The sequence below is a fragment of the Hippocampus comes genome, unplaced genomic scaffold (assembly GCF_001891065.2).
Source record: "Hippocampus comes isolate QL1 unplaced genomic scaffold, H_comes_QL1_v1.1 scaffold86, whole genome shotgun sequence".
Lineage (NCBI taxonomy): Eukaryota > Metazoa > Chordata > Actinopteri > Syngnathiformes > Syngnathidae > Hippocampus > Hippocampus comes.
This window is the reverse complement of record NW_017805882.1, coordinates 2,233,462-2,253,093: the sequence shown is the minus strand read 5'-3', so window position 1 is coordinate 2,253,093 and position 19,632 is coordinate 2,233,462. Positions and strand designations below refer to the sequence as shown.

General features: G+C 41.9%; 4 protein-coding genes across 5 annotated transcripts; 2 read left to right on the top strand and 2 right to left on the bottom strand.

The window, feature by feature from the left end:
- Nucleotides 1-2,903: 2,903 nt before the first annotated feature.
- Nucleotides 2,904-6,928, bottom strand: calhm1b (calcium homeostasis modulator 1b). Its single transcript, XM_019889085.1, has 3 exons — nt 5,323-6,928; nt 4,359-4,947; nt 2,904-3,592 (listed from the first exon to the last, which is right to left on the bottom strand). The coding sequence occupies exons 2-3, from the start codon at nt 4,902-4,904 to the stop codon at nt 3,083-3,085; spliced, it is 1,056 nt and encodes a 351-aa protein (XP_019744644.1). The 5' UTR covers nt 4,905-4,947; nt 5,323-6,928; the 3' UTR covers nt 2,904-3,082.
- A 934-nt stretch (nt 6,929-7,862) lies between these two features.
- On the bottom strand, nt 7,863-10,858 carry zp3c (zona pellucida glycoprotein 3c). 2 transcript variants are annotated; one of them, XM_019889084.1, is made up of 9 exons: nt 10,714-10,858; nt 10,134-10,611; nt 9,945-10,051; nt 9,154-9,257; nt 8,696-8,873; nt 8,502-8,622; nt 8,317-8,405; nt 8,157-8,227; nt 7,863-8,052 (listed from the first exon to the last, which is right to left on the bottom strand). In XM_019889084.1, the coding sequence occupies exons 2-9, from the start codon at nt 10,545-10,547 to the stop codon at nt 7,895-7,897; spliced, it is 1,242 nt and encodes a 413-aa protein (XP_019744643.1). In that variant the 5' UTR covers nt 10,548-10,611; nt 10,714-10,858; the 3' UTR covers nt 7,863-7,894. The 2 variants fall into 2 exon arrangements, with proteins under 2 accessions (XP_019744643.1, XP_019744641.1); XM_019889082.1 differs by having other exon boundaries at nt 10,134-10,858.
- A 131-nt stretch (nt 10,859-10,989) lies between these two features.
- On the top strand, nt 10,990-15,299 carry LOC109527279 (ras-related protein Rab-40C-like). Its single transcript, XM_019889086.1, has 6 exons — nt 10,990-11,652; nt 11,735-11,795; nt 11,897-11,957; nt 12,419-12,496; nt 12,876-13,098; nt 13,579-15,299. Exons 1-6 carry the CDS (start codon nt 11,499-11,501, stop codon nt 13,878-13,880), a joined length of 879 nt encoding a protein of 292 aa, XP_019744645.1. The 5' UTR covers nt 10,990-11,498; the 3' UTR covers nt 13,881-15,299.
- Nucleotides 15,300-16,304: 1,005 nt separating this feature from the next.
- Nucleotides 16,305-19,566, top strand: wfikkn1 (WAP, follistatin/kazal, immunoglobulin, kunitz and netrin domain containing 1). Its single transcript, XM_019889053.1, has 2 exons — nt 16,305-16,923; nt 17,513-19,566. The coding sequence occupies exons 1-2, from the start codon at nt 16,651-16,653 to the stop codon at nt 19,028-19,030; spliced, it is 1,791 nt and encodes a 596-aa protein (XP_019744612.1). The 5' UTR covers nt 16,305-16,650; the 3' UTR covers nt 19,031-19,566.
- Nucleotides 19,567-19,632: the final 66 nt, after the last annotated feature.

The following is a 19,632-nucleotide window of genomic DNA, read 5'->3' as shown; positions in this document are numbered from 1 at the left end:
TCCATAATGGTTTTTAAAGTGAGCCTGCAGTCTGCCTCTTCCCTCCCGACGCCTCCTGCACTGCTCCGCTCTGCCTCGGGTTTGTAAACAGATCTGTGCTCATGTGACCATCCGTTTTGCCTCGCAACTCTGCTCGGCCTCGGCCCTCCCTCTGCCTCTGTCCTCCAATCTGTAGGCAGAAGGAAGGCAGAATGAGCCAGACGCTGACGAATAGGATGCCTGCAAGCATGCTGATGTGTATGTGTCTGTGTGCGTACACCTCTCTCATGTATGTGAAAGGGAGAGCAAAGAGGCTCTTGCAGCAAAGTCAAGCGAGGGAGGCCCCGGTCAGCTGCATGCATGCATGGCTGATGTCCTGACAAACAAAACAATGTCATTTCTGCCAAGTAGATGTCAGCCAGATCGCATGCAGATGCCCAATCCTCTCTTTTCTTTCTTTCACGAATGCATACAGTGTGTTTTGTTCAATGTTTCTCAGACTGGCTTACTTTGAGCTAATTCCACTCCCTTGATCAGATACTATTTACCATCTAGTGAGAACCACATTAGCTTCAAGAGGAATGATAAACATAAAGCTTTTTTTTGGGGGGGGGGGTTCACATTATCAGTGAGGTGTTGATCGCAGTGAAATGTCAGATATTCGTAGTTGATGCAACGTGCTTTCTACAGTCTATTTTTACTGTATGCCTCCTGTATTGTTAAATGTCCTCTTAAGTGACAATATATCCTCTGCTTATTTCATGGGTGGAGCTGCCACCAATACTTCAGAACAGTAGACATGTTTATTTTTGTAATTTCACTTTTTATGAGTGTATGACTTCCCTGCATCATATTGGTAGCTTGTTTGAACACAGTTTCCCCAATCACCTTTTGCGAATAAGAAAAATCTGAATAGATCTATCTCACTAGTTCTCCCTAATGTGGCTAGTGAGCAGACAAAGATAATCATGACTGCAGAGGACAAACTCAGGAAGGAATGCATGAAGGTGACAACGTGAAAGAGAATCACCTCCGATTAAGAAATGGCAAGGTGGACAAAGACATGCTTACCACCAACCCCCCACACCAGCCACCCTTGGTGCCAGTCCACTGAGGAGCAGAACAGCTGCTGGGATACTGGGCGAGCTGTCAGACGGTCAAGGGGAGTGCTGCTTCACTAATCCCCGAGGGGGAGGGAGGGACAACAATGGGATCCAAGCCATTTTCATTCAGCCCCCCTCCTCCTTGTCCTTTTCTGACTGTTAGTCGTGTCATTGCAGAGGAACAGCTGGATTGTCCATCCCGATGTAGAGCATACAAACAGCCTGTAGTAAAACGCTACAAGCATTGTTGTTGATGCTGACACATCATGACGCTCGCAACCTGCAGTCCTGTTTACAGGTGATCAGTGCCATGTAGTCCTTTTCTCACCCGTCTCCTGATCAGTGAATTGTTGTCTTAACACATGATGAATTCCATCAATGCTCAAGCAGGGGCTTGACAAAATAAAACATAAGGGAGCTAGACAGATGCAAATGTTGACCTTATGTTCAAGCAGCAGGTAAATCACAACCTTTACGTTTGCATAAATCACACATTTTGCCTGACTGCAAATGTGGTGCAATCGGGGCATTAACTGCCCTCAGATTCTTGTTTACATGCCCCTTTTTTTCTGCCTGGGTCTGTCCTGTCATCACTTAGGAATTTTCATGGTGGCCCTTGAGAGCAAACACGTTTGAGTGTCATCATTGGCTTATTGCTAAACTATCATTTCATTCAGGGGCACTTTTTTGCAGCCTCAACCACTTTCGACAGCCAGAGCGTTTAGTTGCCTGGAGCAGCAGCTGTTGTTTGTAGGACAACAAAATAAGAGACGGTTTAGTTTTTTTCCCAACACGAAAAGAAAAACATATAACTTGCACTATACATTCAAACGTTTTATGCGTGTAGCATTTGTGTGATATGTAATGTGTAATATATACTGAATGTCAAATTTATATGAAGCGGAAGAATTCTACCCACACTGCCCCCAACATTATGTACATCTACAAAATGTTATGAATGAGCTATACCAGAAGTTTTACACGACAGATGCTCAGTTTTGACTGACCTTGCCATAGTTATTCATTTCACAATATGTTTATGATTGTGGTGTAATTTGGAGTGGTCAAGAACTGCACTGCATACATGTGTTTTCAATATTTTGGTCGCCTGAGCAAGCTAGAATAACATGTGCAACACCCATTTGATTCAGTGCTGTTGTAAGCCACTTCAAACAACTATAATATACATGCATATACACACACACATATACAATCGCTTGCTAAAGTATTGGGCCCCTTTTGGGCCTCCTTTAAGTTTTTTTATTTAATTTTTTTTTAAATGACATAACATTGGATTTTTTTGTGAACAATCAACACCAAGCAGGACACGAACAATAAGTGGAACAAAATTCATATGATACGTGACAGTCTTTTTTAGAAATAAACTGAAAAGCGGGGTGCGCAAAATTATTCAGCCCCCCCTGAGTCGATACTTCTGAGAACCACTTTTTGCTGCGATTACAGCTGCAAGTCTTGTTGGTGGATGTCTCTAGCTAGCTTTTCAGTTTTTTTTTAATTTCAAAACAAAGGTTATAATGCATTACGTTCCACTTCGCAAGTGTGTTGCACTTGATGTTGATTCTTCATAAAAAATATCCAATTTTATATTTTCATGTGTGAAGGGTTCAAGGGAGCCGAATACTTTCGCAATACTGTATCAACAGTGTATACACAAAAATACATATCCTGTATACATATACAGTACATATGTACAGCTTTTGCCTTAGCTTACATTAGATGCGCATTGTACCCAAAGTAGTGGGTTGTAAGCATGCAATACTGTATCAACAGTGTATACACAAAAATACACATCCTATATACAGTACATATGTACAGCTTTTGCGTTAGCCTACATTAGATGCGCATTGTACCCAAAGTAGAGGGTTGTAAGCACATTAAATGAGCCTGTCAACAGACTGAAAATTCATTCACAAACACATTTCTGATACACTCCGGAAACCAAAGGTATTTCAAGCACGTAGTCCTTTGTCCCTTTGAGGTCAGACTTTACTGTAATACACCGCCCATTCCTTTTTCTCCACATTATGAGTGTGGCCGTTTGCAAGCCCATTTACTGCTCCACCGCCTTCTCTATGCAGTTTGTCATTGTTTTCACCATTTTTTTGCTCTTTTCTCAACGCAAGAGCTGGCTTGCATATGTGCCAGTTGCACAAAGCTTTATTCATGTCATCCTGGACCCTGATACCCAGGAGTTTGTCTTCTTCGTTCCTTCTCTTATCATCATCCTCATAGTCACTGTCATCCTTGCTGGAGTGATGATGTAAGTTGCGCATCTCTCCACTAATATTTTCAAAGTACTGGTAGATGCAAACCTTGGCGAAGCTCTTGGCATGCTCCTTGCAGGTCTCATCGAATATCTTGCGCTCAATGTCAATATAATGAGACCAGTATTTGGTTTTGAGGAAAGCAGCCTGAGTAAAGCAAGGTCGAATAGCACGGATCAGGAATGCTGTGAAGGTCATCATGAGCAAAAACATCCAGCCACAAGCCTGCAAAACAAACAGTTGGCTACCATTAGGGAAAGAGCTTCACATTGGGTTGAGTTGTTATCAAAAGTATAAAGTAAGCTGTCATTCTTGGCTTTTGAGATATTTTCATGTACATAACTGTTCATAGCTCTATAATGGAATTATCCTCATATAAAGATCAGTTAAAATGTGTTCCTATCTTACTTTAAAACCATAACATTGCCTTCAGCGGATCAAAGCACGAAAAACAGAGTGGGTGTTTTGGATGGATGACAATAGGCCAGAGTTCCATGAATAATAAATTTGGAGGCTTATCTTTCCCGTTATTAAGCCAATAAAAGGCCCCGTTGCGCTCCAAATGTAGAAAGAAGTTAGTTGTGATAACTAAATACAGGAAATGAAATTTGCTTTGTCATCATATAACGTGATTCAATTGCAAAACTTCATGAAAATGTTCACAACTTTGGGCCCACAACCTTAAAATGTATTTATATTGGATGAACAATGTCAGGTCATGACTTTATCGGATAAAACACCACTAATAGTTTGTATTACTAGAGAACCCTAAAATAAAGAAGGACTTGAATAATCAATTCATCCATTTTCTGCCACTAGCCCTCACACACACACACACACACACACACACACACACACACACACACACACACACACACACACACACACACACACAGAGAGAGAGAGAGAGAGAGCATTATTTAAGTTTAAAAATTCATTGCTGATGCAGGGTCCACATATAAAATTATGAAACATAAAAAGATCAGCACACCTGTGATATGCACTTGATGTAGCGTGACGCCGCTACTCTGACTTCCTGATGTTCAAATAAGTCTTTACATGGAATCTTAGCCAGCAGTTTTATCTTCTCTGTCTCGGACATCCCCTTGATGAGACTATAATTCCCAAACTTGTCAACATCCAGATTGATGCTGAAAGCACAGAGGAAGCTCTTTCCGTCCATGAGAGTCACCGACACCCAAACTGCAGGTGCTATCAAAGATCTCTGTGTGATTGAACAAAACATGTAGCGAAGGATTGATGGATCCTTTGTCCTCTTTCCCGTAGGTCTTCTCCATTCTTCTGCTAGCACAGACACATTATTGTTCAATACAAATCCTAATAAGAAAAACCAAATCGGTGGGATGATCAGCAGCCCGATCCCATAGCTGTAGTTGTATTCTGGAATACAGGGACAGCTGAACTCAAAGGCAGAGTACATCTGTGCACTAGCCAGGGCCATGATACCACAGATCCCATTCATAAAAGATTCCTGGTTGGATTGAAGGAACTGGAACATCATACGCAATTTATCCATCTTTGCACATATGTTAGGGCTTCAGCTCCAATGGGATGCAAATCTGTGAGAAGGAGAGGTTCATCGTGTACAAATTGATCTTTTAAAAAGTTGGGTGACACAACAGCATTCAGAAAGTCACATGAAAATGTGTGAAGCAGAACTTTATATTTAGTGGTAGCTGCGTTGCAGTGTTTAACGTCACATACTTGTGCTGTATATTCAAATACTATTGTAGAAACCACTCGCTTATGAAGTCTTTCATGGATTATAAACACAAATTCTATGGCGATCAATACTACTGTGTAATGACTTGCAAGTCAAGGATCCATTATATTTAGTTTCGAGTTGTCCAAAATATGCGACGGTAGACTGTAACTGTTAAGTTGAAACTCAACAATAGGGTAGAACAAAAATAAACACAAATAGCAGCACTTACTTGCTTTAAAGTAGACGCTGGAAGAGACGGAAAGCCCACAAGTTGCCCATTTGAAGTATTAGCAGTTCTTTTTTTTTGTCTCTTCACACGCTGTGCATCAGACCGACCGAACAGTGTTTCTCAAACCGTCTGTAGGATTGTTCAAAGTCGACCACATATTTGGTCATCCTGCCCCACCCCTCGCAAGCACCTGTACCGATGGTGACATCGCAAAGAATTCTCCTTCGCCGCGCCTGACTTTAAACTAAGCCAACACGTCACACAAAACACATAACACAGCCGTTTTAGAGTTTACATTTTTATTCTTACTGTGTTAATGGTGTACTGTACTGTAGTATTGTTTGTATACTTGTTATTGTCAAGGATTCCACCTGAGACATGCAAAAAGCATTCAAATGTCTGTGGCTTTGTTTGAAAAATGTGGTTGATGGCTAAGAGACAAAGGCTGGAAATATTTACACGGACTAGCTAACCCTTAGCTTCCGGAAAATACAAATAATACGTTCAAAATATTTGTTTGAAATTGCCCAAAAATACATAGCAGTGACGTACTAAAGCAGTCTTGAAGTCATCGATCAAATAGAAGGCGAGGGACTGTAATAATAGACACAAGTCATGTTGCCACATAGCCATTTGCGTTCTTGTACTGCTATGTAGCCTTGCACATCATATTTCAGATCAGTTATTACACTTTGAGAACCGCTCGTTGATATGGAAGCCCACAGCATATGCAGTATCTCACTTCACACCTAAGCTGTAGTCACATTTTAAATACAAGACGTCTGTGCTCTGGGGGCTTTTTGTACATATTAAACAGGAAAGAGTCACAGGAAATAAGTCATTAGCCAAGTTCAAGTTCAATCTAAAATAGGAAGCAAGTTCTGAGGCTGCAGCGGTGTCTCGTTTCCTTCATCAAACCCATGTACACAGTACGTTCCTGGAAAGGTGTGACAATGAGATGAGTCCGTTCAGTTTTTCTTGGAGAGACACATACTTTCGTACTGACTGCAGAAATACAATATTAACGTAATCGGGTAGAATGAAAGAAGAATCACAAACGCTTACATAAAGAATACAAGCAAGAAGCCGGATTTTCTTTCTTGCTTTGCGTGACTGCCTTGCTGTGGAGGTGATGACAACTCATTATCATTTGAAGTAACTAATTTGCTTTTACATTAGCCCTGTAATTGACTGGCGACCAGTCCAAGGTGTAGTCTGTCTTTTGCCCAAAGTCAGAACAGAATAAGCGGTACATAAAATAGAGTGACATTTGTTCGATTGTGCACTTGTGGAAGAACAAGTACCGTAAAAACTCAATGACTTGGGATTTGCATGCAGGACTAGACATGCAAAGAAACCTTGCACAAGTGTTTGTGGTCACTTTTGGACTACTCGCGTATGCAAATTAGCCTATAACAAGATGGTGCTTGTCCAGAAGAGACCTTTAGACCAGAATATTAGACTTGTGAATGAGGACAACAGGTTTACTGAAAATAATCCCCCGATTCAACCAAAGGGTCATTCAATAAATAACATTTTTCGTCATAAGGACTTCGAATACAGATAAAAGCTTAATTTTTCTTTTTTCAACGTAGTCTCCCAGCACTGTCACACACATTTCCAATCTGTGCACAAGCTTCCATATTCCCTCATTTTAATAATCTTTGGACTGATGTCTCAGCCAGTCGCTCACAACACTTTTGACTTCGTCACTTTCAAACTTCAGGCCTCTCGTGAACGCTTTTAAATGACCAAACAGGTGAAAGTCTGAAGGGGCAAGGTCTGGGCTGTAAGGGGGATAAGGGAGCAGTTCCTAGCTCAGCTTGTTGATGGTCTGCACCATTTGGACTGCTGTGGGAGGCCTTGCATTTTCATGATGCAAGATGACTCCTTCTGACTGATGACCCCTGCGTTTATTCTTCACGTCTTTCTTGACCTGCCTCAGCAGTTCACAGTAGTTGGCACGAAGTTTGAAAGTGACAATGCTTACAGTGGTCAACGTGTGAAGAAAAAAAATCGCAGCCTGTGAAAGTAGTTGGTGGCTTCGTCGCACCTTGAGTGATGTGTGGTTACGGTTTCTCAAGTACGGGTTTGACCTCATCACTGGCTAGGCTAGAGCAATGATCCAATTGCTATTGTCATGCCACATTCAAACTTTTAAATACTTGATCACTTTCTTTCTCCAGAGCAGACGGGCAGCTTTGTCAAGACGTAACACGGACAGCTTGGCGCTGTAAACCTGCACTGATGCATCGACGTTTGACTGCGAAACCAACACAGTGGATGCCAGAGTGAGTGGCATTTATGCCACGTTCTTTGGGGAATGCCTCGGCCCAAAATGTCTCGACTCTCCCTGCCGCGTTGGCTCTTGTCAAATTTGTGAATCTCTTCCATCCCCTTGTGGTGCCTGAGTGTATCTACAAAAATATTTTTACAGGCGATGCTAACAAATGCAAATACGCAGATACTTATGAAGGAAACTGTATTGACAATACAGTAACATTTCCACATAGATAGCAATAAATACAGTACAACACAGATGAGGTGGAGTAGTTTTATTTCCAAGATATAATTACTCCCAGTAGCTAAGGAAGTCACGATGGTCCTTCAAGTCCTCAAAGCTGGACGTGCCCCAGACAGCAGATTTCGGCTTGAGCTCAAAGTCCGGGTTTCCATCCTTACCTCTGAAGCTAACCTTCCATGACGGACTTGAGACCATGTTCCCAGAAGCTGTTGGAACGATCATTCAGTCAGATGATTACGTTTTGGGTTCTGTAACATTACAATGATTAAAGATCTATTTTTCACATTTAAAACCTGAACACAAATGGCACCTTTTGATAGTGACAAGCAGGAGGATTCACAGCAGGTACACACGCTGTCATTACCATGCAACTCTTTCCACCTGAAACACGGATATGACTATTTCTTGCAAACTTACCAAAAGTGATGCTCTTACTGAAATAATGATCGAATTTGGCACAGTTGACTCACTTTTTGGTAGCTTGATGGTAATTGCAAGCCTTTGAACTGGAGGTGGGTGTTGGATCGCCCATAGAGAATTCACAGTGCAGATAGAGTTGCTGAAAATATATATATTTTTTTTAAGTTAGTGCAACAAATACCGTGTATACAACATTAGTTGTCACGTGTGTGTGCGCACATTACACTGAGCATACCGGTGATGATGAAGAAGCAGCCGTGTCTTTGAAAATGAAGGCACTCACTGAGAATTTTTGGACGTTTAAGTGGCCCTTGAGAAACGCAGACTGTCTCGTCACCTTACTATCAATCATACAACTGCAAAAATGAAAAACTCACATTAAGATTGAATTTTGACATTCTTATTTGGGACCTGAGCCGAACTTGTTACCCTTGGTTGTCAATAACTGTGTATTTAGGTTCAGAGTAAGGATCTTGGAGAGCTGTCATGAAACACTTGTTGATGTAAAGCCTCTTGTTCGTGGAAATGTTGTCTGCCCGTTTCACCTCAAAGTACATCGGCTGTCCCAGGATAAACGTTTTATCTCCCCCAATTTCATTCCCTGATGCTAAAAACACAAGACAGGTGAATTGGCAAAGAATTATGCAAATTACAAATGCCACTTATTTGATTTATTTTGTATAAGGAATTTCAGTCTTTGTTACTGTCATACTATTGACAGTTACACAATGTAAAGTGACAAAAATAGTGGTTGCCCGCATCCTTTGCCTGGTGCTTTCTAATAGTGTGTATAAAATGTTGTCATCTTAAAACAATTTAGTCATTTGCCACACAAGATAGTGCCGTGCGTGGAATGTCGACATACAATACTTTTCCAAAAATCATACCATCTTGAGGAATGATTACGTAAGCATGTTTTGATCGGAGGGGTTTGTAAACCGTGCCCCTCCTCAATTCGATAGAGATGCCAGGATGGAAGGAGTGAAAATGCCTGCAACAGAACAAAAAAATTCTAGGTTCATACAAACTTAATAATAGTAGACGAGCATCTCATTCTGGTGCTGAGGTGTCAAATTCATTTTTTTGTCACGGGCCACTTTGTAGTTACGGCTTCCCTCAGAGGGTCGTTATGACAGTGACACCAAATAAATGTTTAATCATCTCATGATATTATTACATATTACACAAAAAATTGATTGATGCTAGTTTAGAAATCAAAAGTCAGGGAAGATAGTTTTTCTAATTTCTTGGAAAAAAGTTAGATTTGAAGAGTAACAAAACAATGATTGCAAAAGCTTGTTTTATTACACAATTTAAAATATGGGTAAATTTTAGCACAATCATGGAAGTTGGCACATGATTTGAGTTTGGGGGCCATGTAAAATGATGTGGCGGGCTAGATCTGGCCCCCAGGCCTTAAGTTTGAAATCTGTGGAAAAATAAAAAGTAACAGAAAATGCTGGGTCTACTTAGATGGCATCAACTTGCCAGGTAATCAATCAAGTAAATTGTTTTAAAGCATATTTTCATTTCGAAGACTATTTGAAGGCTTGTTTTTTCTTTTTTGTTTGGCAATATTTATTCATAGCTCTACTTTATCCATCTTTAAGATTGCTGAAAAATAATGCAATAGTCACAATTTGCATTATGGAGTATAACAAATGATAAAGCATTTTACCTTGGGTATTTACACTGCAAGACAACGTCAAATGGCATCTCTCGTATAACTGGAGTGGTTGGCTTGTAGTGGAGCACAATACTGATGAACAAATAGTCATCAGTACTCTAGGACACAGACATGTTTGCAGGTTGAAGTCTGCAAAAAGCCAAAACCCTGCAAATAATAATTTAAAAAACATGAACCAACCTCTCTCTTGAATCCACAGTCATTTTTCAGAAGATACAGAAGGTAATAATTTTCCGAAGTGCCTTCGTTCACAGGACACTTGCCAAGTTTCAAGTCTTTGAATGCGTCTCTTGTTGAGAAAAGCTCCTTGCTTACTTTCACATACATACGGTCAATGTGGCACAAGACCTCAACAAGCTTATTTTTGGCTGCTTCTCCAAGTGAGGCAACAGTGGGAGGTGGTGCAAGCAACATTTCCTTGACTGAGGCGGGGATAGGTCGAACACCTTTTTCTGGCATGAATAACTCTTTTGGATCTTGTGAGAAAGGCACAATTCTATACCAAGGAGCCATTTGAGGTGCTGATCTACTCCTTCGGAATCTGTCCCGAAACACAGGGGATCTGGGTGCAAGGCTTGGAGGCACTTGATCCATCTCATTCTTCAGCTCTGCCTGCAAATTCTTCCATTCTAATTCTGCATCTTCATGTTCTGGCACACTTGCCAGAGGATTAGAGTAGACAGAGTAAAAGTGAAGTAAAAAAATGCACATCCACATCAACCCCATTTTCTGAGCACCTTACTTCCTCTGCAGCGCTCACCTCTCCTGATAAGTTTGCCGGCAATTGTCACCTGGAGTCAATTAGCAAATAGCACAACCAATGAGAGTCTTTCTATTTTTTAGGTCATATGCAGGGTAAAACAAATGAAGAAATTATTATGATGAGGCATCAGGAATAATTTTTTTCCCAATTTAAACAACTGTGTTTTTTTTTCCTGAATTTGGATTTGACGTTTGACGTCTGTTTGCAGCAGAGCAGGTATTATCAAATTGAGGATATTGCGTTTCAATTACGTCATACCCGGAAGCTCCAACACCGTCCTTACGGAAGCCGTGCTATCTATACTGAATGGTTCTCATTATTACCTAGTCTGTCAAAAAAGACAAAACATTGCACTTTCTTGAGTGTATTGCTTTGTGTGGGAGTCACCTTTAGCGGTTGAGACTTTCTATGCTCTGAGTCTCGTTAACGTTGGAGCAGACGTTTTTTAACTTTGGTTTTTGCTAACGAGGCAGCTAGCGTGGCTAAGGCTAGTGTTATTTTTGTTTCTGTAAACATTGACGTTTCATCGATGGTGTGTGGGTGGGCCTTTTTCATGCTTATTCACAATTTATGTATAACTTCGCTCTGAAATCGGTCAAATTGTAACGTATTTGCACGGACGAGCGGCGCAGTGTATTCTCCGAGCTACTATATTACGAACAAACCCGTCAAAGGGCATTTATTTACTAGTTGGTTATTGTTGGGGCCTCCTGGTTTGTCCCTTGCCACGACGATTGAAAGCGTGGCGAGCTTCACCAGCTCCCCGAGAACCGCCGGCTTCAATGCGTGGGATGATGGGCAGTCAGAGTAGTCCTGTCAAGAGTTACGACTATCTCCTTAAATTCCTCTTGGTGGGAGACAGTGACGTCGGGAAGGGAGAAATCCTGGAAAGTTTACAGGACGGCTCGGTAGAGTCTCCCTATGCTTACACTAGTGGTGAGTTACTGTTAGGCATTTTCATTTTATCATGCGTAAAACATCAATAGCATAAAGAGATTGAAATTATGTCACATTTTAGGAATAGATTACAAGACAACAACAATACTACTGGATGGAAGAAGAGTAAAATTAGAGTTATGGTAAGTACGAGTTGTCGGCGGGATGGCTACAGAATATCCAACCATCCATGTGTCGGAAAAAAAAAAGAACAATCTCATGCTAATGTGTGGTTCTCTTTCAGGGATACATCTGGTCAGGGCAGATTCTGCACCATCTTTAGGTCATACTCAAGAGGAGCACAGGTGAGGACTATTCATCATGTGGCATGAATCACAATCCAATATTACGCACATGGACAAAAGTGTTTGTAACCTGTTAATGTAAAAACATTACAAATATCAGTTGTGCATTATCGCCAACAACTTGGCTGAAGTGTGCGATGAACAAAACACCAGACTATTCTAAGGAGTCCTGATTTAGATACTTTTGGATTTGTGAGAGAAGTTGAACCATACTGTCTGGAGAAAGCATCCTTCACACCTGAGAAGGTTGGAGCGCTCCACAAATGAATGGCCAGAATAAGTCTTTTAGAGTTACTATATTCCAAAGGTTGTGCAATAAAATAAGTTAACGGTCCCGTTGTTATTTTAGTGATCATGGTGGGTTTGTTTTTCATAAACAGAGGATTCACTTTTCATTAATAGAGGAGTGCGAGCAATTTTGACCATGTGTACCTGTGCTCATGAAGATTTTCATTCCCCAGGGCATCCTCCTTGTTTATGACATCACCAATGGCTGGTCATTTGATGGCATTGACCGCTGGATCCGAGAAATTGATGAGGTCAGCATTTCAGTATAAGAAATACACTACACAAAAGTTATTTCAAAAAGTTAGGGATAATGTGCTTTCGGGTGAAGTTTGAGGATGAACCTAAATTGCACTATAACATTTACAGGTGAACTTAAAAGCACGTTCAATGATTCGGTACTTTTTGCAAAAATGCTGGTCAAAAGATCCTAGATGAGGGACCAGATAAAGTATGACTGATAGACCTCCTATGATGAATGAAATATTTGGACTTTAAATTCCTTCGCCGACATCCCTACCTGGGAGTGCATTTTCGGGTTCATCTTGACATTTCACCTGAAAGCCAAATATCCCAAGCTTTGTGAAAGTAATGTTTGTCGCCACTTTTACATGGTTAGTTTTCATCTTTCAGCATGCCCCAGGTGTGCCCAGGATCTTGGTTGGTAACCGACTTCACTTAGCTTTCAAGCGGCAGGTTCCAACAGAGCAAGCAAGGGCTTATGCTGAGAAAAACAGCATGACGTTCTTTGAGGTCAGCCCGCTGTGCAACTTCAATGTCATCGAGTCTTTCACAGAACTCTCACGCATCGTGCTCATGAGGCATGGGATGGAGAAATTCTGGAGGCCCAACAGAGGTGAGCCTGTTGCTTCTGCTGTTAATTTATGTGTAAGTGATCTGCCTCGCAGTTCTAAGGTTGGTGGCTTGACTCGAGGTTTTCCACAAGATTTGATCGCAATCTTTTTGAGGGGAACCGTATTTCCTGATGTATAATCGTCTCAATTGACATATTGTAGTTTCGTATTATGTTAAGATTCATAAGACCTATTCATTAAAGGTGCGCCTCATACTACGAAGCGCCTTATCGTACGGAAAATATGGTCAGTGTATATACAGTATATATGTTTCTATATATTTTTAGCCTTAGACATTAAATATCATGTTGGAATGAAAGTACACCTTAATAAAAAAACACCTCCTCCTAGGTACTGGTGAGCCTCCATACAATGTGTAAAATGTTCTTCTTGTGCAGATTATTCACATGAATTCATGATATTTTAAACAAGAGCACATCCCGTGCACTTGTATCATCAAAATTCCCCTTGCTTGATTGCAGTTTTCAGCCTCCAAGATCTGTGCTGCCGTTCCATCGTCTCCTGTACGCCCGTGCACCTCATCGACAAGCTGCCTCTCCCCGTGGCCATCAAATCCCATCTCAAATCATTCTCCATGGCCAACGGCATGAATGCCGTCATGATGCACGGGCGCTCCTACTCGGTAGCCAACAGTGCCGCCTTTGGCGTCACGAGTTGTGGAAGCAAGGCCAACAGTATCAAACGCTCCAAGTCCTTCAGGCCCCCACAAAGTCCACCGAAAACCTCTTCATCCTCATCCAAAGGGAACTGTAAGATATCATAATGAAAGCGTGCACTGAAGCCCGTGTATTTTAGCCTTGTTGCTCCAAGAGGCCTCTTAAGGCCACAGGAGGTGCAAACAACCTACCGACAAGTAAACCTGATCAGAATTTCGCACAACCTTGAAATTGCTTCGAGCTGTTTTGATGGGTTTGGGTTTTTTTTTCTTTCCCAATGTACTTAGTGCCATCTTTGGAGGATGTTTTGTCCGCACTTTTTCTAAAGAAGCTCATTGATCGAGTTCAACATGACAATGGACCAACAGATGAGTTGAGGGTCATCACTCCACATCCAACACTACAAAAAGGGGGGCAATCTTCAGCTCACTTTATTGACAAGTTTATTTGTCTATAATATTTAAAGTTGGATGTGAACTTTGACATTTTGTGTCAGCTCTATGTACAGTACTTGTTGGGTATTGACATGTGTGGGAGACTCGTCAAATTTACAGTGTCTTATACCCTTACCGAGGGTTCACTTTCTTTGAAATCTGAGATTGTTTGTTGCATTTTAAGTATGACTTATTTAAATTTTATAATCAGGAAAAGAAGGGGTCAATAAACTATTTGCACAGAGTTAAGCAAAGCCGCCATCGAAAAACAGCATTGATCTGTTTTGGTTTTGTAATGTCTTTGTTCTAATCTGCTGCTCGTGTTTCATCCACCAATGGACATTTTGCTCTGGCATTTTGGCCTATATAGTGAAAATATAGTTTACATGAAATACATGGGAAATGGCTTGGTGCTGATGTACAGGTTTTTACCATGATAATTGTGCTATTTCATTTCTTATCATAAATTTGTAAATTGTTTGTTTGTTTGTTTTACTGCATTTCGAATAATTGTAAACAGTACGTCATGTATTTATGAATGTAAAAATTGTAGTCATCTGCGACCTTGCTGTGGCCACAGAGGACCAGCTGGAATGTGATGTCGCTGCCTCACGTATTTGTGTATTGGACTTTTTTTCAGCCTCTTTAAAAGTGTAGGCACACACGACAGCGGTGCATGGTGACTGTTGACATTGCACCAACTTCACCTTGGAACCAAACAAAATAATTGACAAAAGGTGTAAGATGACATGTTTACAACGAAACCTCAGTAAGAGCACAAAGTGGGGTTGTAATAATCTGCATAAATATCGGTATGCCATTTGAATTCAGTCCCAACGTTACCTGCCCAATAAAACGAAATTATTTCATGGGATTATAGGAATTCAATTATGATGTATGTTTTCCACTGCTGCTTATTTCTGTCTGGGCTCAACTGAGAGAGGTACATTGGACTTAAACAACGAAAGCACAATCCGTTGAGCTCTTGATGTCGCTGCGTTGTAAAGATTTGGATGTGAAACTATTTCACGTTTTCTCATCCGGCTGCATTGAAAACAAACACATCCTTCACAAATAAAGGGTAAAAAGCAATCTTTGTTTGCCCTTGTGTTATTTCTGTCATGTTTTTAGTACCACTTTCATGCAAACATTCATCAAGCTCGTTGTGCGAATATGTTTGGCTCTCTTTGTGTGTTGTGGGGCCAGCGGTGCCGAGGAGCCTTCAAACCCAGGGGGGGCGGGTGAGGGTGCTGAATTGATTAGCGTTGTGGTGACCACTTTTGGATAGCTGGGAGATGAATGCAGTGGTCAAAAGTCAGCGAAAGGTTACGGGGGTCACTAGCAATGAAAAGATTAGGGGGGTAACTTCTCAGCGTTTCGCAGCGACATTGGGACAAAGCAAATGTGTCGCTTTGCATCTTACCACTGTTAGGTGGCATCTCTAAACTCAATGTGAATAAGGGAATGTGTGAAATGAACGAGGTCAAAAACATGGCTTTCAAGTTACCAAACGAGCAATAGTTTGTCATACGCTGATGAAAATTGAGGGTGTCTCTGGACACGGTGGAAAATGCCCATTTTTAAGAAATGGCATCTCCAACAACGCTGTATTCATTCAACTGGAATTTCAACAAATAACATCTTCAGTGTGATTTCCAACATGCATGACGCAAAGCATGATGGACTTTGCAAGATTTACGGCAACTCTAGGCCATAATTGATGTCACCATTGAAGTCAATTGGCAGATTGTGACCGGACTTTACTGTGCAATAGGCCAACTGCAAAACAATCGTTCTATTTATTCCAGAAAACGTCCCATACACTCAAACGTCAACAAAAGAAAAAAAGTTAATTGACCGTTTACAGACGACGCCGCAATAAATGATGTCTGGACACTTTTAACGTTAGAGTTCTCACGGGGATGTTTATGTCCGCGTGCACTGTTGTTGGCACAGCTTGTTGCTGCGTGTTTTCTTTGATGTTTTTACAATGTTTGTGCAGTTGCTGAACGCATGGCGCTGCTTCGTAAAAGTTTGAGACACTGGACTGCCAAGGGGGCGTACAGAGGAGGCTGCCCTCGACCCGCCCTTATTCACTCTCAGAAAAGCTGATGTTGCGTCTTTCTTTCTCATTGTGCACTTGAGTTCGCTTTATTTCGCGGCTGTGTGAAATCGCCCAGGTTGAACTTTTGTCTACTGACATCGAAAGTATATTTTTACGTAACGTATTTCTGGAGTTGATTTGTCCAGTTATAGTTTCGTGGTGCACGGAACTTGGTTGGATAATAGCCTACTACTTTACGCATCGCAAGGCGACTAACTTGCACATTGTTTGCGCACAAATTAGACGTGCCTAAAAGGCTCCAAGAACCTACTACTTCCTTATCTTGACCTAAATGAGGTATGGAATTAATCAAAGGACGACGACTGCAAAAAAGCCACAATGTATAAAACCCTTCGACCACTTTTGGATTATAGATGCGCCAAGAAGAAGAATAAAATTTGGCGTCGTGCTCTCAACCCCAATAGACAAGACCTGGTATGGATTGGCGTTTGTTTACGAACATTTTTGCTTTGGCAATTACTTGGATTTTCTCTTGGTGCAAGTGTGTCTGCGCCCAAAGTGGAACACGAGGGGCTTTGTCCCAACAAACTCAACACAAATCTCTGGGTTGACGCGCAAAGCACCTGCGAGAGAGAATGCAACGTTGATGAGGTGAGGTCACGTATACATTTTAACTAATGTTATTTATTTAAAAATATTTTTGGAAATTACACGTGTTGGTCTTATAAAAGTATTCTCAAAGAGCTGTAATGGAAAATAATTTGAATCACTGTACTTCAAGTATCTATAATTTAGTTCGTTATTTTTCTCATTACTTTTTACTTTTACCTGTGACTGGGAGTTCATTGATTTATTGATCGTGATCTTGTCGACTTGTAAAACAGAACGTGAACCGGTTTGTAACAATAATTCAATAGAATATTTCCCACCCGTGGCCTTATTTAAGAGACTTGTTTGACGTAGGCTCCAAGAGTGGTGTGAGGAAATGCGTTTTGTCTTTTGCCAACTTAGAAGTAACAGGCATTCAAAATGTCAAAGTCTCTGTTTAATGTAAAAAAAACTTTTCTTTATTGTGCCTAGTTGTCAAAACAGGTATTGATAGTAAAAATGTATAGAGTATTTTTACTTTTGTACTTAAATACTTTTTAGTGTTTTTAAGTTTTCTGCACATTTGTAGGTACAGAGTGAGTACTTTTACCACCTGCCAGTTGCCGTTGTGCGCTTTGTGCTGTGTGAGCAGGACTGTGCTGACTTTGAGAAATGCTGCACCAACGTATGCGGCCTCAACAGTTGTGTCGCTGCCCGATTCTCTGATGGCACCACCGCTCAGCCTGGCGACCTTGGAAGAGGGAAAGGGGCCGCTGCTCCGGGCTCCACGGCAACCTGCGATGAATTTATCTGCAGCCAACAGGGAGCCACCTGTGACATCTGGGACGGCCAGCCCATCTGCAAGTGTCAGGACCGATGTGAGAAAGAGCCCAACTTTACCTGCGCGTCAGATGGCCTGACGTATTTCAACCGCTGCTACATGGATGCAGAGGCCTGCATCCGGGGGGTGACCCTGACTGTGGTCACCTGCCGATTCTACCTCGCAGGACCCCACACGAGTCCGCTGCCTCAGGACACGACCGCTTATCCTACCCCAACGTCCTCTCAAGAGGACCCCATGCCACCTACGCTGTACTCCAACCCTCACCACCAGTCCATCTATGTTGGAGGCACGGTCAGCTTCCACTGTGATGTCATAGGCATCCCCAGACCTGATGTAACCTGGGAAAAACAAAGCGAGCGGCGTGAGAAGCTCGTCATGAGGCCGGATCAAATGTACGGCAATGTGGTGATCACCAACATTGGACAGCTTGTCATCTACAACGCCCAGGTGTGGGATACGGGCATCTACACTTGCATTGCACGCAATTCCGCAGGGGTTCTCCGTGCAGACTATCCTCTATCAGTCATCCGTCGGGCCGATGACGACTTTTCAGAGGATCCAGAGATGCCCATGGGAAGGCCCTTCTCACCAGCGGACTGCCTGGCTGATGTGGACACGAGAGTGTGCAGCGGTGAGCGCCACGTCGATTGGTACTATGACAGCAAGCTGGGCTCCTGCATGGCCTTCAGCAATGGCGGGTGCGAGGATAGCCGCAATCGATTTGAGACCTATGAGGAGTGTAAGGCCTCCTGTCAAAGAGAGGGAATCGGGATCTGCTCCCTACCTTTGGTCCAGGGCCCCTGCAAAGCTTGGGAAGTGCGTTGGGCTTGGAATTCTGTCATTAAACGGTGCCAAGCGTTCGCCTACGGTGGTTGCCACGGGAACGCTAACAGCTTTGGCACGCTAAAGGAGTGTGAAGCAAACTGCCCAACACCGAAAAAGAAACCTTGCAAGACATGTCGGGTGAAGGGGAAAATGGTACCCAGTTTATGTCGCAGTGACTTTGCCATTGTGGGGCGGCTGACAGAGCTCGTTGAGGATCTGGACTCGGGATTGGCCCGCTTTAGCTTGGAAGAGGTTCTTCGAGATGAAAAGATGGGCTTGACTTTCTTCAACACCAAACACCTTGAGGTGACCATTGACAAGATAGACTGGAGTTGTCCCTGCCCAAACATCACCGTGGAGGAAAACCCTCTGTTGGTGATGGGGGTGGTGCAGGACGGCATGGCCATCATCCAGTCAGACAGTTACGTCAGAGCAATAACCGATCGCAGACTTAAGAAGCTCCGTGAGGTTCTGGCTAAAAAGACCTGCCAGACATTGTAAAACTCCCGAGACTTGCCATTGCACAGATGGTTGAAGGAACAAATGGCACTGTGAAACATTTATCACCAAAGTGGAAATTAGCCCAACAAAAATGATACCAATTTTCACAGGAGCACTTCTGGCATTTTGCGCTACTTAAATGTATATTCCACGTGTGTTTTGTGGTGTTATTCTGGTGTTTTTTTTTCTTTTGATTTTAATAATCAAAGTCAATTATTCTTGATCTTCACATGCGATTTGTACAAGAGCATTCAAAATGATTATTTCTTTCATAGCTGTCAGAAGAATATCATTACAATAATGAACTTCTATAGCTTAGCATAACGTCACTTAAATTGTTTTTGTTGTTTTTTTTTAAGATGCTCTTTTACTATGCTTACATGTTTTCTATGTATGTATGTCTAATATGCACATTATCACCTATAAACCTTTCTACAAATTATTTCTGGCATTTCTGCTTGGTTACCAATGTGTGTGGATTTAAAACTTGGCCTATACCGTTTTCTCAACATCACTCTCACACACACACACACACACACACACACACACACACACACACACACACACACACACACACACACACACACACACACATATATATA

Coding starts and splice junctions, on each gene's coding strand:
- wfikkn1 (XM_019889053.1), top strand. CDS start 16,651: ATGTATAAAACCCTTCGACCACTTTTGGATTATAGATGCGCCAAGAAG. Junction 16,924..17,512: donor GAGAATGCAACGTTGATGAG/GTGAGGTCACGT, acceptor CTGTGTGAGCAG/GACTGTGCTGACTTTGAGAA.
- calhm1b (XM_019889085.1), bottom strand. CDS start 4,904: ATGGATAAATTGCGTATGATGTTCCAGTTCCTTCAATCCAACCAGGAA. Junction 3,593..4,358: donor ACATCAAGTGCATATCACAG/GTGTGCTGATCT, acceptor TTTGTTTTGCAG/GCTTGTGGCTGGATGTTTTT.
- LOC109527279 (XM_019889086.1), top strand. CDS start 11,499: ATGCGTGGGATGATGGGCAGTCAGAGTAGTCCTGTCAAGAGTTACGAC. Junction 11,653..11,734: donor TCCCTATGCTTACACTAGTG/GTGAGTTACTGT, acceptor GTCACATTTTAG/GAATAGATTACAAGACAACA. Junction 11,958..12,418: donor CATACTCAAGAGGAGCACAG/GTGAGGACTATT, acceptor TTCATTCCCCAG/GGCATCCTCCTTGTTTATGA.
- zp3c (XM_019889082.1), bottom strand. CDS start 10,679: ATGGGGTTGATGTGGATGTGCATTTTTTTACTTCACTTTTACTCTGTC. Junction 10,052..10,133: donor ACTGTGGATTCAAGAGAGAG/GTTGGTTCATGT, acceptor TCTGTGTCCTAG/AGTACTGATGACTATTTGTT. Junction 8,228..8,316: donor TACCATCAAGCTACCAAAAA/GTGAGTCAACTG, acceptor TCCGTGTTTCAG/GTGGAAAGAGTTGCATGGTA.